General features: G+C 32.3%; 1 protein-coding gene across 3 annotated transcripts in view; it reads right to left on the bottom strand.

Moving 5' to 3' along the window:
• Positions 1 to 10,325: 10,325 nt before the first annotated feature.
• LOC134262204 (beta-1,3-galactosyltransferase brn-like) overlaps positions 10,326 to 23,181 on the bottom strand; it is a 28,875-nt gene continuing 16,019 nt past the window's right edge. For 2 of the 3 annotated variants that reach the window (XM_062744598.1, XM_062744605.1), the window contains exons 2-3: positions 18,502 to 18,588; positions 10,326 to 15,505 (exon numbers count right to left, since the gene is read on the bottom strand). In XM_062744598.1, coding sequence (XP_062600582.1) covers positions 14,356 to 15,505; positions 18,502 to 18,506 — 1,155 coding nt within the window. In that variant the 5' untranslated portion in view covers positions 18,507 to 18,588 and the 3' untranslated portion in view covers positions 10,326 to 14,355. Of the gene's footprint in view, positions 15,506 to 17,188; positions 17,916 to 18,501; positions 18,589 to 23,181 lie in introns of those variants that run through there. The other variant, XM_062744592.1, reaches the window with a different exon arrangement.

Raw genomic sequence — 23,181 nt, 5'->3', positions numbered from 1 at the left:
TTTGAAAATTTTCATGTTTTTTGTTCAAACGTATGGAATGCCGTAAATGGATGTTTTCTCGGGCACTCTTTATTAAAATAAGAACGAAAACTTCGCTTTCATTTGGATGAGAGTTACTTTTGCAGATTTTTGTAGGATTGGCTATGTAAGAGAAATTATGCGGATTAATCTTTCTGATGGGTATTCCTCGGTCTCGTACTTGTTCATCCTCAAATAACTGAACGAAGTCGACATTTAATGGATATGAATAGTTGGCTACCTTTGGTTTCACTGTCGTACTAGGGACAGAAATGGACTGAGATGAATGCTCATATTTACTGTGAGTGACTTTCTGAGTGAATGTTTGTTTACTTCCATTCATATGCACTATAGGTAACGTGTGTGCAAAAAACACAATGAACACCACCAAACATCCTGAACATAAAAGGTATCGAACAAAGAGCTGGGTTGATCTGTAACAAAAACAAAATAGACATTTGTAAAGAAAACACCAAAGATAAGCAGGAAAATAAACTCATCAAAAAGGAAACGCATAGTAGAAACAATGCCCTGAAAAATGCATGTATAATAGTTATGCCATACCTCTTTTTTAGATGGATATGATGCATTCGAGTGAAATTTGTGATTTTTTTTAATGCAATTGTTAACTTTACAGCTATTCTGCAAGTCTCACAGACAAAAAGACCTGATTTTGCAACCCCACCCCCCACGCCAAAAAAAAATGATCTCAATTATCATTATGGTTTCTGATGCAATTCCTTCAGGTACAAAGGGGCTATCAAAAGCGGGGGTTCTCGACATTTTGAATCTGATTTTATCTGAAAAGTGAAGCTTTCTAAAAATGCTTTATCTGGATGTTGCATAACACAAAAAGGAAAATGGGCGACTGGAAGCAGCGGTACGGCAGTCTACAATTGCCAAAGGTTTTAATGTTACGCACAGCGCCATATTTAACGTATAAAACATAAACCATTAAAATCCCGCGTAAAAAATACCATTTATGACCTTGTTGTTCTTGAGAAGATTCTAAAAGATATTTCCTATATATTTCTATGTTAAAATTTGAACCCCATTCTGGTCCCATCCTACCCCTGGTAATCATGATTTGAACAAACTTGAGTCTGAGGATGATTCCACATGAAATTCATCTTTCCTGGCCCAGTGGTTCTTAATAAGAATTTTCAAAGATGCCATTTGTTTTATACTAATTTGTAATTATCTCCTCTTGGAAGAGGGCATGGCCCTTTATTTGAAGAACCTTGAATCTCCTTTTCCCATAAAGCAGTTTAAAGCAGTAATGCAGTTTAAGAGGCCGCTTTTTCAGTTAAAATATTTCTGAGCATCGTGTTACAAACATAAAATATACGTATTTCGAAAATTAATCAGAAGTCAAATGTATATACTCAATATGTTACACTTTAAGATAAAATTTTATAATTCACATTAAAAAACATTAGTAGAAGACAGAAACATTTTCTAAACGCTCAAGGATATTTTTCAGAATAAGATAAATACATTTCACAGTTTATATACATGTAATTGTTTCTTAAAATAAAATGAAATATTATACTTTCATGTAAATTAGTTGAATCTGAATGGTCGAGAAACATTTGTTTAAAAACACTATTACCCGCTGAATAATGAAGCCACGCCCTCCAGCGTAGCAACAGTCAACATTGCTTGACGACCGATGGTATTCCAAAAAATAGCGACTGCGCAGAATTTATGCGCGCACGGTTCACTGTTATATATTTACATTTCCAATGTCTTTGTCCGAGATAAAATTACCAATTGTAAATGCAATTTATTTCCTCATGAATGTTTTGGCGCGGTTCCAAAAAAAAAAAAAACACGTGTAGGGCGGGACAACACCTAGAGAGAAGCAGGCTTGGAGCCCGTGGATTGGCGGAATCAAAGCATGTAAATATAAGGAATAACTGTCAGATTTTTCGAATTCATGAAGATGATCAATAGATTGGCTTGTGTGATAATTTTATGCATAAACGCCTTCGGCGTTTATGCAAATTATCACACAAGCCAATCCATTGATCACTTCATGAATTCGAAAAATAAGACAGTTATTCCTTAAATGTATTTGTATAAAACATTCAGTATAATATAATAAATATTGCATGTAGTTGAGTGTAACATTGAAAATTTTCACCCCTCGAAAAACATTGTCAATCTCGGCTGCGCCTCGGTTTTCTTGGGGTGAAAATTTTCAATGTTACACTCAACTACATGCAATATTTATATAATATCATTCAGACAACTCCAATAAACACAAAAATATATACCGCTATTTATGGTGTTTGCCAAAAAGAATTTACTTTAAGTAGTATTACAGATAATAAATAATCAAACCTTTTATTGCATGGTTATAAAGTAATAATAGGTTAAGCAGAATATGGGATTTTCGTTTATCATGTTTATATTTCATATCCTTTTTAATAGTGTAAGATAGTTTTTACAAATAAATGTGTAGCCCAGAGACAAACTTATTTGAAAAATGCGGAGAGCGTTAAAGTGGTTGTGCCACTATCCAACTTTTGATGTCTTACATGTAATCACTTCATGTAGCCATATCCTTTGTTTTACAGTAAACAAAATAATGGTATGCGATACTTAAACTGTACAATACCTAGTAAATGCTCTCCATGGAATCTTACTGTATACAGCCAGGCATGCCTCCATGTATGATAATTTACTCTCTGTAGACTGGAGCTGGGTTAAATTTATCTACCATATCCTGTCCTTACTTTCTGTTGATCAGACCTGAATTAACTTTTTCTACCGTGTCCTTGCCATTGTTTTTGGATGACCAGAGCGGAGTTAGGTTTTTCTACAGTTCCATAACAAAACTTTCCGTAGAGTAGATATAGGGGTAGGTTTTTTCTACAGTGTCCCTGTCATTGTCATCTCAATAAATATGAGAGGATTGTTACAACAGGATCAATGTACATATAACCTCATCCTGTTTCATTCATGACCACTGTACATGTATTTCAATGAAATATTACGATAACGAACAGTATTATATAAATCGGAATCAGGCAAACACGGATCCCATATTATAAGTGGTGATACAAATGCAAAAATACATAATACATAAACATAATTATATGTTATAACCTTAAAAGATCATTGTATCGACAATAAAAATAAAAGTATACTTTAAAGGTGTGATTATAGCTTCGCAGAAAACTGTTAATCAAATAACTCGAGCGTATATGTGTGTTTCTTAAATTCAAAAGTATAATTGTCGCAATTTTGTGAATCCAGTACCATAAATATACTGAAATTTACAAATGAAAACTACAACACCGTTAACACGTATTCATCACATAAACCATGTTTTGCAATAGCAAATGTTTGTTTCCATTCTTAATGTTATAAATATCATTCCTGATCCTTATTATATGCTATAAAATATACATGCTATGTATGTTAATACGATACAAAGTAGGTAAAGGTATTTGTTGGTTAAGAGATTAAATATAAATTCTGCATATATCTTTAAAACACTTAAAAAAAGATTTTTGCTAGAAGAGGTGTGAATCAGATGGGCATTCTTGAAAGCTATATTTAATATTTAAATATTTAATAATATAATATTTAAAATCAATATTTTTCAAAAGTCAATTCACCAAAACGTACTACTTTAACAATTTATACATTTTCACAATTAATAAAGGTTGGCGTTTTTTAATCATAAAAACAACTGCGACTGTCCTTTCTAAACATCATTGCATGTTACGGAACTATTTGCATTACTTTAAAGAAATGTGTCCATGAGTTTTAAATCTGCCACTTAATTGTAAATTTAATATTACTTTATACAATGTATGAAATTTCATACATTTCTCCAATGTTCATTTTTGACAAAAAAAAAGACATTTCCATCAATCTGCAATTGAAAAGAAAATATTTGACTTCAATGATATCGAGTTTATTTTAGGCAAAAAAATTTATAAGATGAAGCGCTTATTAAACAATTTGGACATGGAGTAATTCGAAACTGACACCACTATCGATCTTTTTTCTTGCTTCCGTGTAAAAGGTTAAGATTAGGAATATTAACTAATCTAAAAAATCCATGAAACAAAACGAATCATGAATAAGCTAAAAACGGGAACTCCTGGAAACACCTAGGTTGAATCAGGAGCCTGTGAGAAGTAAATATGCCGTTGACCTGAGTTACCTGCCTTATTCCATTATTCTATGAGGGCCATGACTCCAAGTCGAACAAATAACAAAAATATTCTATATGTTTGTTATTAATATATTCTATATGTTTTTTATTTGTTCGACTTGGAGTTATCTGATAGTACCATTATAATCCAATATTTCTGTTTGAACTGTTTATTAAAGGAACGCTTTTTTCTTCATCAAGAAGGCTTTTTGACACCACAGACAACAGGTTCCTCGATAAAAATGAAGCTCGTTTGGTCCTGTACAAATCGAATTTACTAAATATTATTTTTACGTTTAAAAATTAAGTTGTAGTTGAAATAAGAAGATAGTCTATGGTGCTCGTTTGGTCACCAGTAAATTTAGTTGCTAAAAACCATTCTTATCCGTCTTGCTCTTTCTATCGAAAGTCCCGTTTTAAGGAATCATTTCTTTAAGTAAATAATTGTTCGAAATAATGGCCCTTTCAATGAATGTAATCCATAAATAAGTCAAATGTTGACTGAAAGTTTTTAAACTAATTGTTAGATTATTATTTACCTACTGAATTGTCTACGAATGCTTCCGCTGTTTCCTGATCATGGCAGGAAGCACTTGATGAGTGTGACTATTCGGCAAGGGATGTTCTCCCCTCACTAGTACCTTATCCTACCTTAGAAGGATGGCACTTAATGTTTTTTTATAGGTCTGTGCTTGCTTTTCAAAATTCTTCTTTAAAAATACAAGTGTAGAAAACTGTTCACTAAAGAAGCTATTTTAAATATAACGCAATAATTTTTAAAACAGATTTTCAATTTTAGCGATCTCAGCACCCTCAGTAATAATGCTAAAATTAAATCCTCAATAAAAAAATCTGCTTATACGGTATTTCGTTTAAACTTGAAAACCATGTAGCATCAGTTTCCTCTAAACGTATAACCTGTCTCTTTAAAAATTGCAGCATGTTTCTTTACACTTTAAACTGACTGTATTCAAAATATAATTTGCTCTTGAGAATTATTAAACACAATTAGTAAATGAGTAATATAATTCTGGGAACGAAAATACCAATTATACGAGGGGTGATCAAAAAGTTCGCAAACTAACTGAATAACTTCCATAAAAATAAGCAATGTTTGTTTCAGTGTTGATTATATTCTAAATTAGTCCTCTCCAATTTTAATGCACATATGCCACTGTTCTGCTCATGCCCGAATCACGTGATACAGGCGGTCACGTGATCCCCTCCGCAGCGTTCTGTCACAAAAACTGAAAGATTTTTCTTATCTTTATATTTCTTTCCATGTAAATTGATTTTTATGACAAGAATAGTTCATTTGACAGAAATGGTCAAATTTCGGCAACAGAATGGGTGGATAAGAACATCCTTTCCAAAAATAAGCATGGCTACCATCAAAACCTAAATCTTCTGTCTCGGGAGAGACGTTAAGTCAATGTGGATAGAGAATGGGTGCCTCCTTTTATCATATCTAAATGTTTAAAATCTAAAGTATCGATATCTTAGGTATTTAATAATTATATTATTATTGAAATATTCAACTATTCTTCAAAGTGTAAGTTGGACGTCTTTGATAGCAAATTGCTTAATTAAAAACACATATATTTTCAAACTTGCTTTAACTGGGCAACATAACAAGTATTATTTTTAACCATCTGCCTTCCTTCACTAAAACGATCAATCCAATCTTTGATTAAGTTTATAAGAAGTCATTTGTCTTAATAAACTATTGCAAAGGGATTTCTAAGATACACCATAAATTTTCAGTCGTTCGTTGAACGAATACGTTTGAGACAACCATTTTTCGTCACAAGTGACCTACATAGTGACGTCATATTCACATTGTGACGTCACAAACAAGGAGCAAAACTTTATTCAGCATAATCTATTTATAGAACTTGTATATGGCTATGTGTGCACCATTTTTTTTTCTAATATGAATTGTGATTTTGTAGATATAAAGATAGTTCGCGCACTTTTTGATCACCAATCGTAGGTGATTACATTACAAAATAGGAACAGGGCAAACACCAACCTCTAAAACATCCACGGTAGGATCAGATGCCATGCTGAAAAATCTGCTGAAAATTCAGTGAGTAAATAATGGTCTAGAATTTAGCTTTAAAAAACTCAGCTTTTGACCTTATTTATGAATTTTATTTGCAAACACGGTCATTTTGTCGACCATATTACTTAAGAAATGATGACTTTAGACGAGAATGTTAATAGAGTAAAGAGTAAGATTGATTTTTAGCAATTTAATATACTGATGACACAACGAGGTCCATATATTATCTTTTTTCAACTTAATTTTTTTTTAACGTAAAAAAATAATTTGCTTATCAATTTTGATTTGTAGAGGATAAGACGATATTTTTTATCGAGGAAACTGCTGTCTATGGTTTCAACACAAACACAAAAGATGATGAAGAAAAAATTAATCATTAGATAAAAATTTTAAGGTTCAAACAGAAATAAAAAAAAATTATTAATCTGTTTCGAAGAGTTCCCGTTTTTAGCTTATTCATGATTCGTTCTGTTTCGTGGATATTTGAGATTAGTCAATATTCCTGATCTTCACCTTTCACACAGAAACAAGAAAATATATCAATAGTGGTGAGTTTCCAATAACTGCCTGTCAAAAATGTTAATAAGCGCTTCATCTGCTAAATGTTATGCCTAAAATAGCATCAATATAATTGGAATCAAATTTTTTTTTTCAACTGCATATTGATGTAAATGTATTATTTTGTCAAAAAATGAACATTGTAGAAAAGTATTAAATTTCATACTGTACAGTAAGGTTTAAAGAAATAATATTTTCAAGTGGAAGATTTAAAACTGAAATGACAGTAGCAGTAAATTTTATGACCAAAAGAAATAAAGTTTTAATTGATTTTGAGAATGGTGTTTAAATTGTTAAAGTCATAATTTTAGTTAATTGACTTTTGAAGAAATGTTAATTTCAAATGTGTAGTTCTTCCTCGTTTTAGCAAATTACATGTGTCACAGTGTCTTTCTTTGTAAACTTTATATTTAAAAATATTTATACAATTCATAAAAAAATTATGCAATTTCTTTACCCTAAAAATATCTTTACCTACTTGGTATCGTATTTTCATACATAACATGTATAATTTTAACATATAATAAGGATCTGAAATATTTTTATAACCTTTGCTAAGTTAACAAACATTTGCTTTTGCAAAACATGGCTTTTGTGAGGAATACTTTTGAACGATATTGTAATTTTCGATTGAAAATTATAATTTCAGTACAGTTATGGATTCACAAAACTGCGATAACCATACTTTAAAATATGAAAAACACAGATAAACGGCCGAATCTCTTATTTGATTCACAGTTTTCTGTGAAACTTTTTCACTTAAAGTATTTACTTTTAGTTATATGATCGATTCAATGAACTATTAATCTATGCAAAGTTATTTTCATTTCAAGATTTTATTCTAATAGCAAGAAAAGTAAATTTGCTGTTATTTTAAAGCATTCTAACTGAAAATTTAAAAAAAAGTAGGCGCTGGCACGAAAAAGACCCTTCCCTGCTCAATGGCCCTCAGTGCCGAGTATAAGACAGAGATTTTTTTGCAGCTTTCTCCATATGGTGTCTCCATATGAATGAAAAAGTCTCGAGAGGGACATTTAAAAACAACATACAAACAAACCTGATAAATAAAATCGTGACCGTAGAAAATTGTCATAAGCTTTGATATAATTTTTTGGCCAGTAAAAAGGTCCAGTAAGAGATCTGAATGATATGTTTAGTTGCTTGTGTTTTGTTTAACATACATGTAACTTTGAGGTTTTTCACTTATTAATGACGCCACCATTTGCCAATGGAGTGCTGCAATTTTTATACTTCTACTCGGCTATTACGACCTTTGAGCAATGAGGGAACATTTTTGTGGCGACATCTTCTTTAGGACCTTGGTTTATGATACGGTTTCATCTGAAGGACTGGTTTCCACGTCCCGTAGTTACATAACCCGCGAAGATTAATAGCTTAATTATTACAATGTATTTATTATTATCATTATTTACTCAGCGGCCTCGGAGCAAACATTCATACAAATGCGCCGCGTGGTAAGCTCTGCAAAGATCATCTGAAAGTATCAATAATAAATACCCTTTTGAATTTTTTTCTGAATGACATATGGGGAACCAAACAGTGCTTTAACTCATAAGTCCACTGAAATAATACAAATAAGGTACAGAGCAAACGCGGAGCTCTAAAACTACTGAAGTGGGACCAGATGCTAAAGAGGAGTAAGCATCAGATGACAACCGGCGATATCCGCCGTGTGCTCCATGTCATGATCAGGCAAAAATTCTGTAGACAGTTCAATGTGTAAGAAGTAGAGCTTTTTAAAAAAGCTTACCGTCTTTTGCAACAATCTTAAACAGTAAACTGATCTACACCTATCAGGCCGTATAATTCTTTTGAGTTTCTTGATTTTGTATTTCTACATTAGCTTTTTACTGGCATTAGCCCTAGTGGTAACTTTCAGTCAAAAGTTAAGGGCAATGTTCAAGTTTTTGCGGACAAAAAGACAGACAAAAACTATGTACCCCCGAAACTTCGTTTACGGGGGCATAAAAAAAAAGATGCAATGCAAGGCTTTGAAGTGAAATTTCATCATTATAATTTTGATGAAGCTGTATCTCAAACTTCAGAATAAATTGACGACGGGGTACTCTGGAACTATTTAAGGTATTCCACAGCTCACACTTTGAGAAGTAAATTTTCATATTTACACATAAAACATAACCCCCTAAAAAGTCAAGGGGTCAGTGTTTACGTTTAGATGACCTGTATACGCCTTGATTGTAAATCAACCTGTATCGTAGTTTCAATCTCTATTATTTAAACAATAAAATGCTTTATTTGGTTGTTAGTACGGGAATGAATGTCGCAGCTGTTGCAGAAAAAATATGTAATTTTTTCTGCAATAGCTGCGGCATTCATCCCGTAGTAACAACCAAAAAAAGACATTTTATTGTTTATATCTGTTTAGATAATCATTTAATAGGATTAAAAAGATTAATTATTGCATTAATGATGCAAACGTCTTTGTACGTTTCATTGATGGACAGCCACTAATAAAGAAATCTGTACAGTTGACATGCTTAGTGTAGTTCATGCACTGATTAACGCAACATTGGGTTTTCTTAAGAAATAAAGGAGGGGATATTCAGTGTATGTAAATATATATATGGCAGTCAAAAGTCCGTTTCAAATTTGTCTTTCAATAAATCGTTCTAGATGTCCTTTGCCAAGCCTTTTTATTGTAATCCACTGTTTCTCGAAAATCAAAGACTTTAATTAGATACATTAACTTCTGGATTGAGTCATTGAACAGGAAAAAAACCAGTCTTCCGGATTCCCGAAGTCTTTGAGCTTAAAGAGGAGGTGCATGAAGCTGAGTCAGATGCCTTGTGGTACGAAAAGGACACTGAAAGAAAAACCTAGTGAATTTAACTAGTGTGCTTCGTAAAGCATTGGTCGTGATTAGTAAACTTTCAGGTAATTAGTACCTGGGGTTTTAAAAATTGCAAATCTACTAAAGGTAAATATACTATCCAATTAACTTGGTGATTGTATGGACAGTGAATCTACTAGTTTTCTTCGTGACATTAACATGATTAACTAGTTATTTTTTACAGTGGATGGGGGTGGCCACCTAAACGGTAATTAGTACATGGGGTTATAAAAATCCCACAAAAGGTCTTCCAATATTAAAGTAAAGTATACAGAGAGCAAGAAAGAATACCTTCAAACGTTGTATATGTTCTTAATTTAAACTAAGTAAACTTTAGTCTAAAGTTTAGGTACATGTAATATAATACAAGAAACTTGCCATACGTTGATAAACCAGGTAAAAAAAAAAGACTTCCTGTATTTTCTATTGACGAATTAGCTTTCATGTTTTCTCACGAAATTTTTTAAAATGCTTTAAAAACTATAAACATCTCATTGCAAGATTAATTTTCCTTAACAACAGAGATATTTTTGTCATTTATTTATTAATAAATGACCATTCAAATTCCAACCTTGCGTTTTCATTTGTGTCAAACAGAGCACGTACCGATATATCAAGTATCAATAAATAAACTCAAGTAACAAAAAAGAAAATATAAATTTATTCAGAAAATTGAGCATATTGCAGGACTAATTTGCTTGCGTAACTGATAAAAACAAAAATATCGTCAGACATAGAAATTAGAGGCATGCGTGTATTTCCTGTGAAGCATATGTAATCACAGTCTGCAATCGTCATTTAAATATCACTTCATTCATGTCTATCTGATTCATATTTATGACTAATTCATCGAATACTTATATTGTACACATTTACTGAATTAAATATATCTGTCATGACATCATATTTCAAATACATGTACTAGGACCACCTGAAAACCCAACATACATAAAATTTTGTTATCCCCACATGTTGCTATCTAATAGTTAATCACTGTTTTACGATTGAAAAAATAAATTTAAATTTAAAGTGGATCCCAAAAAATCTTACTTGAAATTTAATTTTCTTATATTTCATTTTCTCCAATTCTTTCAAATTGCTAGATTTCTTTTAATATTAAGAGTAATAGAGTAACTTGTATATTGAAATAATGTTTCTTCGCATATACAATGTAACATGAATTTCAAAAGTTATATTAATCAATGATTTAAGATTTTAATGTTTTAAACCTAAATATGATTTATGTACAGTTCAAAAATATCACAGTAATACTATTTCATTGTGTTCTATAGAACACTGTATACATGTACTTTCTTTGCTTAAGGAAGCTCAGATAATTATTATATCGCCATTCTGTTAGATAAGGGGGAGAATGGGCAATATTACACATTGATTCAATAACATACCCCCATTTAGTATCTCATCATAAAATTGTCACATCCGTACGTAAACAATTTACTAGTTAGTTATATAATTACTTAAAGACAGATGATACAAACAAAAAAATGGATGCCTGGATTGGTAATCTATACAGTATATTTTTTGGCCTAATATCATTGCAAATGATGCAAATAATAAATTTATAGAATATAAAGAAATTGTAAACCTTCTGTGATGTTCAAAAGTATGCCCTTTTGAAACCATCCTTATTAATCTATGCAAATATTTTTCACTTTAAATTCCATTTTTGTCCAAATTTGAATAAAAATTAAAAACTACGCGGTGAAAGTTATTCATTTTATTCATTTAAACATGACCCAAGTTGTTATTTTCAAATTCTTTGACAAAAGTTTGTTTGTATCATCTGTCCTTAAGTGTAGTGACTGTAGTTTAATACAATAAGCTGAGAATTGGGACATTTAGTCTATATACATCCGGAGACACGTTCAATGATTTAAACCTAAAAAAGAAACCACGTTCGTTTTTTTCCACTGTCTAGTTTAAGTATTCTAGCATTCCGTTTTAATTCCAGCAGCCATATTAATATTGTTGAAAATTTTTCTCTAGAATTCTCCTTATATATTCATATCGATTAAGAGTATACTGCAGTGACAGGGTGCTACTTAAAATGAAATGAGGAAATAAAGCCTAAGACAGTTTTAGTTGTAGTATATCATTTGATGTACCGTATCAACTAAAACAAGAGGCCCATGGGTCACATTGCCTACCCGAAGACATTGTACAAGAAAATACAGAAATCAGCTATTTTCAGGGGTCAAGATATACTATCTGAGAATGCTTCCTTGTACATATCACAAAATAGTCAGTTATAATTAATGTGTGTTGATAGGAATAGCACTAGCTTAAACGATAATCCTCAAGGAGTTCAATTTCACTTGATTTTAAAAGGAAAAATATAATTAATGTAACCATTTTCTGCATATACATTTTCTGCCAGATATAACAGATACTTATTGCTTTTCAGCCACGTAGCACGTTTTAAGAGAATATAGTTTGATTCAATAATTGCATCAAGAGTATCATGTATTAGAAGTTGATTTATCTTAAATATTGAAGCTAGTTCTTCGGGTTCTTGTTAAACAGTACATAAGATTTATACATACTGAGTGCGGAAAAAGTGTAAATGAAAGATTTGGCAGATTTTTGGACTAGATTTTTATTCAAGAAAACGGTCATATATTTATCATAAGTTCATATAATTATCACTTGTTTGGGAGAATTTTTGGATTCAATTAAAAAAGACATCAAAACTTATTTTTTTTTCTTTTTATTCTAGTTGACATTTTAGTTTCGGAGCAGGCCTTATTCGATTTTAAAATACCTTTGTTACTTTTCATTCTTTCATCTATAGATAGAAAAGATTTTGTAATTCTGTTATTATTTTCTATTTAAACAAAAAGCCCCCGAGTAATAAGTATAATTGATGTGCAAATTACTGTTATTTTGAAATGTTATTGGATGATTATTGTACTCGTATTGATTCCCTGTCACTGGACAGGAAGTAACAGATGTCAATATCACGATATTGATTAAACCGGATGTCTGAAATATATCCGATATTTTACCACATCCCTTACATTCCTCATGAAAATGTCAACTTATCATGTTTATTGCTCAAGTATGTGCACTAGAATTTGTTGCATCTTTGTACTTATGGATTCCCATGTCAATTTCGCATAATATGTTTTTTTTTTCTTTCTAAAATTTGTTCAGTATGCAACCTGTGCTTCTAGCATGACGAACAAAGTTGAACATAACTAGCTACAATAGTCATGATAATGTTGGCCTCTCTACTAGTTTTCTCTGATGTTTTCAGGATAAGGCTAAAATTCCACAGCATATGTGCAATAATGGTATTGGTGCAAATCTTGTTTTCGATACGAGCAAATGCAAGCAAATTAAATTGCTTTTGCATTGAACTATCTTCCAATAAAGATTGATTTTTTATTCATTATCAACAAAGTAGCCCATTGCCTCTTTCAGCAATCACGTCAGTTCTCACGTGTTTTACTGAAATTCAGAAAGACTTAAAATATTTTTAAGTACAAGATCTGTTCTCCTATACATCGAAAAACAGAGTATTCTGTGTGGAAAATATTTCTCATAGAGAGCGATACATGTACTAATGCTTAAAACAGGGGATTTCTTAAATAGATACGCTCCCGAGATCCTGAATTCCTAATGGCTATCCCAAAATAAAATTGAACAGGGTTAGAAATCATGGCGGTTAAATTACGCTCCCGAGATCCTGAATTCCTAATGGCTATCCCAAAATAAAATTGAACAGGGTTAGAAATCATGGCGGTTAAATTCAAGTCGTGATGTTGATATACACGAAAAATGACGGCATTTTTGGGGTTCAGGTAAGAATTGTTAACGCCAAAATCTATGCGGGATTGAATCACTCCCGCGTGAACCATTATGGAGATTCTACGTTTATTTAAGGATTTGAAGCCCCCACCACAACCCAAAGAAAAAAAAGAGAGGTGGGCGGGGTGTGGGGTCATTATTGGCTTATCTTATTGCAGATAAATAATTGTTGCTCTATCTTTTTTTTAGATTTTTAATTTGAGTTATTTTAATCAAATTTTATAAAATGTATTCAACTTTTTGTTTGTATTGTAGCATCTTTATTTATTTTTCTTTCAAACCTAAGATTTTTAAATTTCAAAACTCAGTTCTTTTTCTCTGTACTCTTTCGTATATAATATGCTTAACCGTTTCATTTCAACTAAAATTAGAAAAATGGCAAAAGATGCAGATATCATAAAAAAATAAAGCATTTCACCTACAAGATTTGACAAGCCACTTAACACCGATCTAACAGCCTAATATTTATCACTTTAAAGCTGCCCTAAGGTTTAAATTTTAAAATAACACAATCAAAAATGATATTGCCAATAAATAATCTATGAAAAATTCCATCACTCTCGTGGGATATGGGACATTTAAGGTGTGTAATTTCATAATCTGCCTATATAAATAAAATAAATAAGCATTAAAAAACACAGTATCTTAGGTACACATGGGTCATAGGTATTGCATGAATATAGGTGAACACCTCGCCATGGATACCGTACAACAATACATATAAAGCATTCACATAAGTTTGCGCATCATTCATCCGTATCATAAAAAATGTAAACAATTGAATCCCAACATACGCCAGTCATACATACACATGTAGCTATAATAAATAAATGCTTATCAACTCTTTCCTATTGTTTTGGAAGGATTTTTAGAGAGATTATTGGTCCTAGTGTCTTCCTCAATAGAAAACATTAAAGAGGCACTTTTAAAAATACCCAAATCTTTGATAAATTCTTTCCAACCGTAGAAGACTTCGCTTATACTGTTATATCCTCTACACGAAATAATCTCAGTAAAATTTTCACAGCCATGAAATGCGATCAAATCAGAATGGTATAGCGTCACATTTAGTTTATATGCCACTATTCCTAAGAAGACGTCATCTATTGCCATATGCTTGACGTATGGAAACACCTTGACAAACTTCTGCGCAATCTTCATACTCACAAAATAAGCACCTCCCGGGAAGTAAGGCGGGTAATAGGGATGAGGATAGTCCTCATAAGACATGAAATATTTACTTGTATTATGTCTATCGGGAGGAGAGTCGTTTATGTAGTATCCTAAATAAACGGAATCTGGATCCATCTGCTGGCCAAGGTAGCTAAATACGTTTTCGACATTAAAATGAAAATCGTCATCCTGATAAAGTATATGAGTAGCTATAGGGCAGTACTTAGTAGCCCACCTATATCCCATAACAGTCTTATAGGTCAGGTTCCTGTAGGAGTCTAGAAAGTCTTCTTGTACTATGTCTCTAAACATTGCGCTTTCTTTCGATAATTCGTCGTTGGTTTCATTAAATGAATATCCCAACAAGAATACTATTCGAACGCGTCTTCTCCATTTTTTGAATGATTTGTGCTTCGTTCGCCACCTAATAGTCTGTCGTAAATGAAAATTATCTCTTGAACTTTTAATCAAAATTAGGAGAAAGAATGGATTTTTCTTGTGTAGAATTTTCACATTGCATATATTATCCGGATTGGAAATATAATTAAATCCATGAATATTAATCGGTTCCAGATAAACAGGACGATTGGCTTCGATGTCTTCTAGTAACTTTGCAAAATCAGCTTCATGGGGATAGGAAAAATTATCCGGGGGTTTCATTGTTGTGGTGGTAATTTCCTCACGTGGAACTGCACACAAAGTCACATTTTTCACTAAAAATATCCGTATCACCTCAATCACGCTGACAATGATAGTAAAAAGAAGTCCATATTTCCAATATCTTCGTGAGTTTCTTAATGCCGACTTGATCCACCTATAAAACATGACACAGTTTTTTAATTCTTAAAAAAAATGAAAGGTTAAGTTTCTCATAAAATAAAATTCAATGTTAACAGAAACACACCTCATGAACTATTGAAATAGATGGACATTACAACGACACGGAAATTGATTGAACGATTCGTGCATACAAAATGTCTACTCCTGTTGACAAGGATTTACATTACATATAATACATAGATTGAGAAAGTAAAATATTTCCTTCTTAACCGTGTTTAATCAATACACATTGTACATGTACATGATGAAGTATATAAATGAAGTATACAACTGCCGCTATCACTTCTATGTAAGAGTAGGTGGGTAGTCTAGGTACCTACCTGCCTGTCTGTCTGTCTGTGGAAAATATACGCATTTTGTACATGTACATGTATAACGCACATCATTCAGACTGAGACTCTTTTTACCTTTTTTTCTCCAAATCTTAATGATATCTTTCAATGATTTAATCACAGCACACTACTGAGTCCTTATTACCGATGTCTACTCCACAACATGACGGAGACTATTGATTAAACACAGGTTCAGGTATTTCATTCATTTATTGTTTTTAAATTTTGGAATGTTTAAAAGAGGAACAGAGGTCTAGACAAACACCATACTGAATTGATGTAATTAAAGAACATGAAGCTGAAGTAAGGACTCCTAAACACATTGTTTCTAATTTGTTTTATTTCAAGGCCACCTGAACAGTTCTAACTCTTATCGCTGACATCAATCCACGCCCATTATTCTAATCCATCTCCCAGTAATGGCGGTAATTCAGAGCAATGGATGAAATGTATAACCAAATTGTTTACAAATAAAATTACAATTCTTTGAGGGGGTAACGTGATATGTCTGTCTTTTTAAAAAGAATTGTCCCATTATCGAATTGAACCAAATTGTTTATCTAGTCTATGAATAACATAAACTTAGCTCTGTGTTATACCTTTCAACGACACACAAGAACACGGCGTTCAAGCTGTATTACATGTTATCCCTATGGACCTGGTTTTGCACTTTAAAATGAACACGTATGTCGTGATATATTGCACTTGAGCGTGCCATAAGATACTTACATTGTAAGTATGCCCGAGTTTCTTGAACAAGACAGAAATTATTACGACAACACTCTGTACAGCTCTACTGCAGGTAACTATAACAGCGTCATTTTGTATTGATATATTAGGTATACTTGTGTGAATAAGCACCCGAAGCTTTCTTAGACCCTTAATCTTTTCTTCAAGCTGTCCAACTTATCGAACTCTTCCACAAGGCAAAGGGTGATTGCCTTTTACATGTATATCATATAATAATGGGTAGACAAGCCAATAAAGAGACCATATTGCACGCAATATAACGTCGGAGAGCATTTGCAATCATCTGGACCACACGTTATATTTGGCTTAAAACTTTAACGTCATTTCTGTTATCGTCTGACTAATCTTTAACACGGATATGAAACCACTCAACATGCGTTTTGAGGATCGACCCAAAATTTACTGTCGAGTAGCTGAAGGCCACAAGGGGAAAAATGCTACATGCTACACATGGAATTCAGACTCAACTCTGTAAACGCCCACATACAAAGACAAAGATGATCAGCTACACTCAAATGAATAAAAAATGTATTTTGAAAAATTAAGGTCATAGTAATGAAGACAAGGACATATACCTCCCCATCGTACCTCCTCGGTGATTTTCATTTAAACGTAAAGTGCATTTCATCAATGGTGTAATAACCAGGCCTAACTAATGTTATACATGTATTCTCCATGTGAAATTTTACTCCAGCCCTCCTATATCGCTTATATCGAACACCTTTAATCCATTATAGTATGTAGCAGTTTAGTCAGATTGAGACAGAGTTTGTGTTTCAGTAATAAATCAGGTCCACTTGTAATATCTACTATCAAGGATATATTTATCATGTGATGTACAGGTATTTTCCACACGCAGTAGAGATCACATTATTATCCATCAGAATCACACGCTTGATCTCGGTATAACAGTTACTCTGCTCATCCCGCCAAGCCGCACTGACACCTTGCCGAAATCATTGTCCTGTACGTTAAACAAATGTAATCCTACACCAAATCAGATCATCAGTTCCCTCCATTAGTCCCGAGAACATAGTTCATCGACATAGTAATGTGTTTGCGTACGAACGCGGAAGTTGAGAAAATAAGTGAAAACTACAATTTTTTCCTGTTACGAAGGACACAGCCAATCAGTTTAAATATTTGAATTATGTACAATGGCCACAGAAATTGATTTTGCTACTCGGGCCTAACCCTATGGATTATCGTTACCTCTGGACAAATTTAATAACCTGATAAAGGTGGGTTCCCTCCTCATGTAAAATGTCAGTCAATTCAAGGAGATCACATGCAGTGAGCTAAGTCCCCGAGTATATTAACAGCTGACACGTGGAACATGCTGTGCGATGTCTATATTATTTATTTTATTGTCCCAAGGCCAATGAAGTAGTCCACAGTGTAGCAAGCTTCTCTTTTGAATACGTATGTGATTCAAAGGCGTGTCAGGTGGAGTTTGAGAAATGAACTCAAAAGAGATAATAAAATTTTTTACTATCGACATGTACTTTTGTATTTTGAATTTAAAAATGTGACTATACATATATGGACCAATAAAGTAATGCTCACTGAACATTTTGCAATAGCTGCAGATCTGAATCGTTATATTTTTACAGTTTAGTCTTTGACCATGCATAACAAATTTTAATTTATAAAACCAAAACGCTTCAGTTCTGCAGCTACATTTTGCAACAGCTTAGCTGACAAGACAGAATAGAGTTGACTTTATAGATCCCAAATAGTAACACCTGTATATATAGCAATGTCTTAATGCAGCATATATATTCTAATAAAATAAATAATATATATAAAAAAATTAATAAATGTTTTTTAAAAACAAATAATGTAGGGAAAAAAAGTTTAAGTTAATTAATGATTTTCAAAATTATACCTCATTGCCTCCAAAGCTTTTTGCCAACATTTGTCGAGGATCTAACAAGCACCTAGCAACGACAGGGAACAGGCAGTTACCAATCCTCTAAAACAGAATAAGTCATGTCTAAATATAGACCCTAAGTTGAGATAACATACCCTTTTGTCTTATAAATTAAACAAATTAAACAGATGAACTTACCCCCTTTAAAACAATTTACTGATACATGTACATGTACCTCTAATAAATAAAGTTCACATTTTATCAATTAAAATAGGTTTTAAATTTATGAAAATATTGGGAAACTCAGAGATAACTGACAAAAATGAAAGGTTTATGTTTGAAACGCCTACCAAAGTTTTAAAAAACGAGTACGCCTGTCCACATCTTTCCTTGTGAAAACGTTATTCCTGTACAGACAAGCTTGAATATTTCTTTTTTTAAGGAATGTGGCAGATACCTAGATTTTTTCCTCAACACAACCCTTCTCTTAGACTAAGTTTATTTACACATATATAGAGTCTTTTCAATAAAAATCCTTAAAATATGTTAAATTAATATTAAAACCAAAACAGATAATTTTATTGTACTATAAAATCATGCACTATCAATATTGTGTCAATGATGACGAGACGTTGCCATGACGACAAGCATTTTCACGACACAGTACTATAGGGGTCAGGATACTAGTACTAGTTCCCTCCCTTCAAATTTATTCACCTAATCATAAACGCATAAAATATTATGAAAAATAAGTAGACAAGCCTTGAGATTTGGATGGGCTGAGGTGGATTTCGGGCCTAAGCACTTGTAGATACTTTGGTGATCTGCAGGTTGAGATAAGTTTGAACAGAATGAAGGAAAGAGGAGAGATAGGTTCTGTAACGTGGATTGGCTGGATATGAAACCTCAACTTCACAATTACTCGCAATGGCAATTTCATTAATTCCTACACTGTGTGAAATACAGCTAGAATTGAATCCCCGTTTTAGTTTAAAAGAAAAATCGACAGATAAAAGGAAGAATTTTACAGTAACGTGCAATAAGCATTCTGCTTATGGTTGCTTATTGGAACATCAAATATTGTCCAAGATCGAATGAAACGTGTCGTTACATGTGCATATGAATGTATTCGTGTACAGAGTGAAAACTTTTACATCTCTGTCAGAGGGTAATTCTAAAACACCATTAAAGCACATCCGTTATTGTTGCACATTTTAACATATTTGACAAGTAACTTGATACTGAGTAATTTTGCGGTGTGCCTTTCTCAAAACATTCTGGTCTACAAAAAATCATTTTAAGACCCCCACCCCCCACACAAACACACAAAAACATGACTGTAAAGACACAAAATTAGCATTCCTAGTGCGAAAAAGAACCAAATATGAGCAATTATAGTATATATATAAAGTAGACTATATCCGCTTCAAGCGATCTCATCCGAGTGCTTTAATTACCCTGTGTAATACAATATTTAAATCTATATATCACGTTATCTGTTACCTTAATTATCATATAGAATTATAGCTAAAATTTATTGCCTGAATAAGGATAGACCGTATGTAACATTAAACTTAAACTGCAGAAAAATTTCGATAGTCACAACGCTGCGTTTTATGAGGAGTATGTAAAGTGATTCAAATGTCACCTACTAAGTTCAATTTTTAATTAAAGTCTATTTAGAGATGTAAAAAAAAAAAACCAGACTTAAAAAAATATATAGAAAATTTAAAAAACATTTTGAGCCAATTGTTGTCAATTTAATTTACCACTTGAGTGCCAATTTGATGTTTTTGATAAAAATGTAGTATTTATCGACCTTACTATATGGCTCTGAAATATGGGGACGATTTTCTGCACTTGAAATATTTAAAGCATGTAGTTTTAGGCCAGCCTACATGATCTATATTGAAACAGATCGCTTCCCTCTGTATATCTCATATACATGTATTGTAGAATGGTTTCTTATTGTGTTAAGCTTTTTCAGGCCCGCAAAACAAAATTTGAAATGTTTTATACAAACATAGGTTTAAACTGTACTGTAATGAAAATTTAATACACCAATTGTTAGATTGCATACAGAAAATATATATGTTTATCAAACGTAAACGGGTGATAGTATGAAACACATGGATTAACGCTCTGTAAAACAGATATCACACGATCATTTTATTCAAAAAAGTGGTCTAGAGACGAAAATTATTCAAGGGAACGATTTATAGAATCAGATCTCTGAATTAGAAAATTATATCGATAAGTCACCTCCCAAATTTTGAAATAATATTTATAAAAATTCGTACTGTGAATAATCATTTACCAATATAGAGACTGGAAGATGGTATGGTATACCACTGTGTGCTAGAATCTGTAAACTTTGTAACAATACTCAAACTGCTGATGAATTTCATTATATCTTATATTAGAATGTAAAACTTAAGCTAATGTAAAAAAAAATGTATATGATTTATGTACATAGAATAATAAAGGCAGGATTACAGTCCTCTATAATGCCTCAATTCTCATTATGATAATGTGGAAGGATGAAAAGCAGGGCGAGCAGACCGGATATTGTTGTATCAGGTCCGTGATACCCGGATGTGACGCAGGAATTATAACGTCAGGCGTACCATATACGTCAACGGAGTATATTCATAAGATTATAATGAACTTTTACGAGAAGCACTGACTTTTACAGTTGATGGCTTACTTGTACACTGGGACAATGTATTAAAGCTCTTTTACGATATAAATATTTAGCTCGACGTTTAATTCAATGAGTATAACAGATTTTTTAAATGCACATAAATTTGTATAAGTTGTCTTTGAAGGAAACGACAATCACTCTACCCTAAACTCCCGGCCCAAGTGCCCCTAACACCATACCTGTGACCATTTCATAGGCTTTCTTATCCATTATCAATTCTGTACCTCATATGTATATGACACAGGTTTAAAAGTTCAAGTTGATCGTCAACTGCAAAAGTCACGCGAACTTTTTGAATATTCCAAATTTACATAAAATTTACTTAAATCTTACTTAAATCTTTATGTAAATCTTTTCTTCATTGTTTTTCCTTTTAATTTTTAAAATATTTTCTGCATTGCACATGTTTTAGTTTATTTGAGAAGAGTGTTTATCCGACCTAAAAAGATCGAAGATTAAGTGAGAAGGGTGAGAAGAAAATGATGATTTGGTCTTTCATTATTAATTAATGAGCGGATATAAGGATAGAACACACTGGTTATTATGTTGAAATAATGCATCACGTACACGACTGTACACCATGTCCGGAAGCAAGACAGCCTTCGATTTCCTACCTCTTGTCTGCATCTACTGTTATCACTATGTTAAATATAACTCACAAAGGAAGTATAATGCTCATGAATTCTGATTCATAAAGAGAACAACAGATAAAATATTGGACGTAAATTAATTTCATTGCATTTTTGTACTCAAAAAATTCTTTTATCGTTATAAACTGCAACTTCTGAAGGTATTTTTGACACTAAATATTATTTTTGAGAACAGTGAACAAAGATCGGTTTTAACCTAGTTACAAAAATTGGCGTAATTTTTTTAAACAGAAGTTTAATTCTAAACCTTTAGAAAATTCAAATAACTAATGCACTCATTTAAAAGTAGTAAAATAAACTGCTAAATCAATAAAATATTTCGCAATTCTCTAGGTTACACAGTATTTATTTATAAGTTCATGTTACAAAAATCAAACACTATGCGTCAAATTTATATGGAAATTAGATATATTTAATCAGTTCAATTGTTGAAATAGTTCCTCCATTTTTTTTTGATTTTGGAATTAATTCGATTCCTAAGTTGTACAGGGCTGTTATTCAAATTTATTTTCTAAACTTTGAATTTAACAGAGGATATACAAAGTTGGCATATTAGGAGACTACTAATACGTGTATCTGCTCCTTGATTTTCTACATTTCAGGATCCCCTAGTCAGTGGAAAAAAGGGGTTGGGGTTTGCATGGAAGGGGTGTGAGAAAAGTTATATAGCATAATAAAGGACATTGAAAACAACGAAGTACTGATAAACGATACGCTGTGTGCCTTTTCAAAAAGGAAAAGATACATGTACATGTACTAAAGCTTGGTCTTACATGTATATATTGTTAAGAATACTTGATTAATTACAAATAATGTCATACAGTGCAGATTGCAAATCCATATTATTATTATTTTAATCAAATGGTGGAATAGCAAAAATAAATAAACCAAAATAAGGACTGATAAAAGGACGTAAGAAGAAGGTCATGTATGAACGGCTAAAATTTCTAATCGATCGTCTAAAAGTTAAGACACAGTTACAGGTTAAATTTCATATCGATGAATGTCAAGCTGATAAGTCTGAGGGTAATTACCCAGGCAGCTCTGTTCATCGCTTGTATCAGTTTTTTAAATCTTAAGGTTTGGACGACACGTTTCTCAAATATCTACTTTGTAACTCTTCGAAGTACATCAAAATATTCATAATTGCCGTTATCGTGTGACTTCAAAACTGTTCTCACAATGCCTTGAGTAATATACAGCTGTACGTATGTAATTGCACCCAAGATCGTGTTATTGGCATTTCTAGCGATTTCTATATATTAGGCATGGTTAAAAACACTGTCCTCATTAAGATATCATTTCACAAATGTCTGGTTAGGTACTTCGTTTTTTTGTACT

Source organism: Saccostrea cucullata, unplaced genomic scaffold, assembly GCF_032062105.1.
Source record: "Saccostrea cucullata isolate Sc308-1 unplaced genomic scaffold, CSIRO_AGI_Scuc_v1 ctg849, whole genome shotgun sequence".
NCBI lineage: Eukaryota > Metazoa > Mollusca > Bivalvia > Ostreida > Ostreidae > Saccostrea > Saccostrea cuccullata.
The sequence above is the reverse complement of the archived record's forward strand: the minus strand, read 5'-3'. Positions and strand labels throughout refer to the sequence as shown.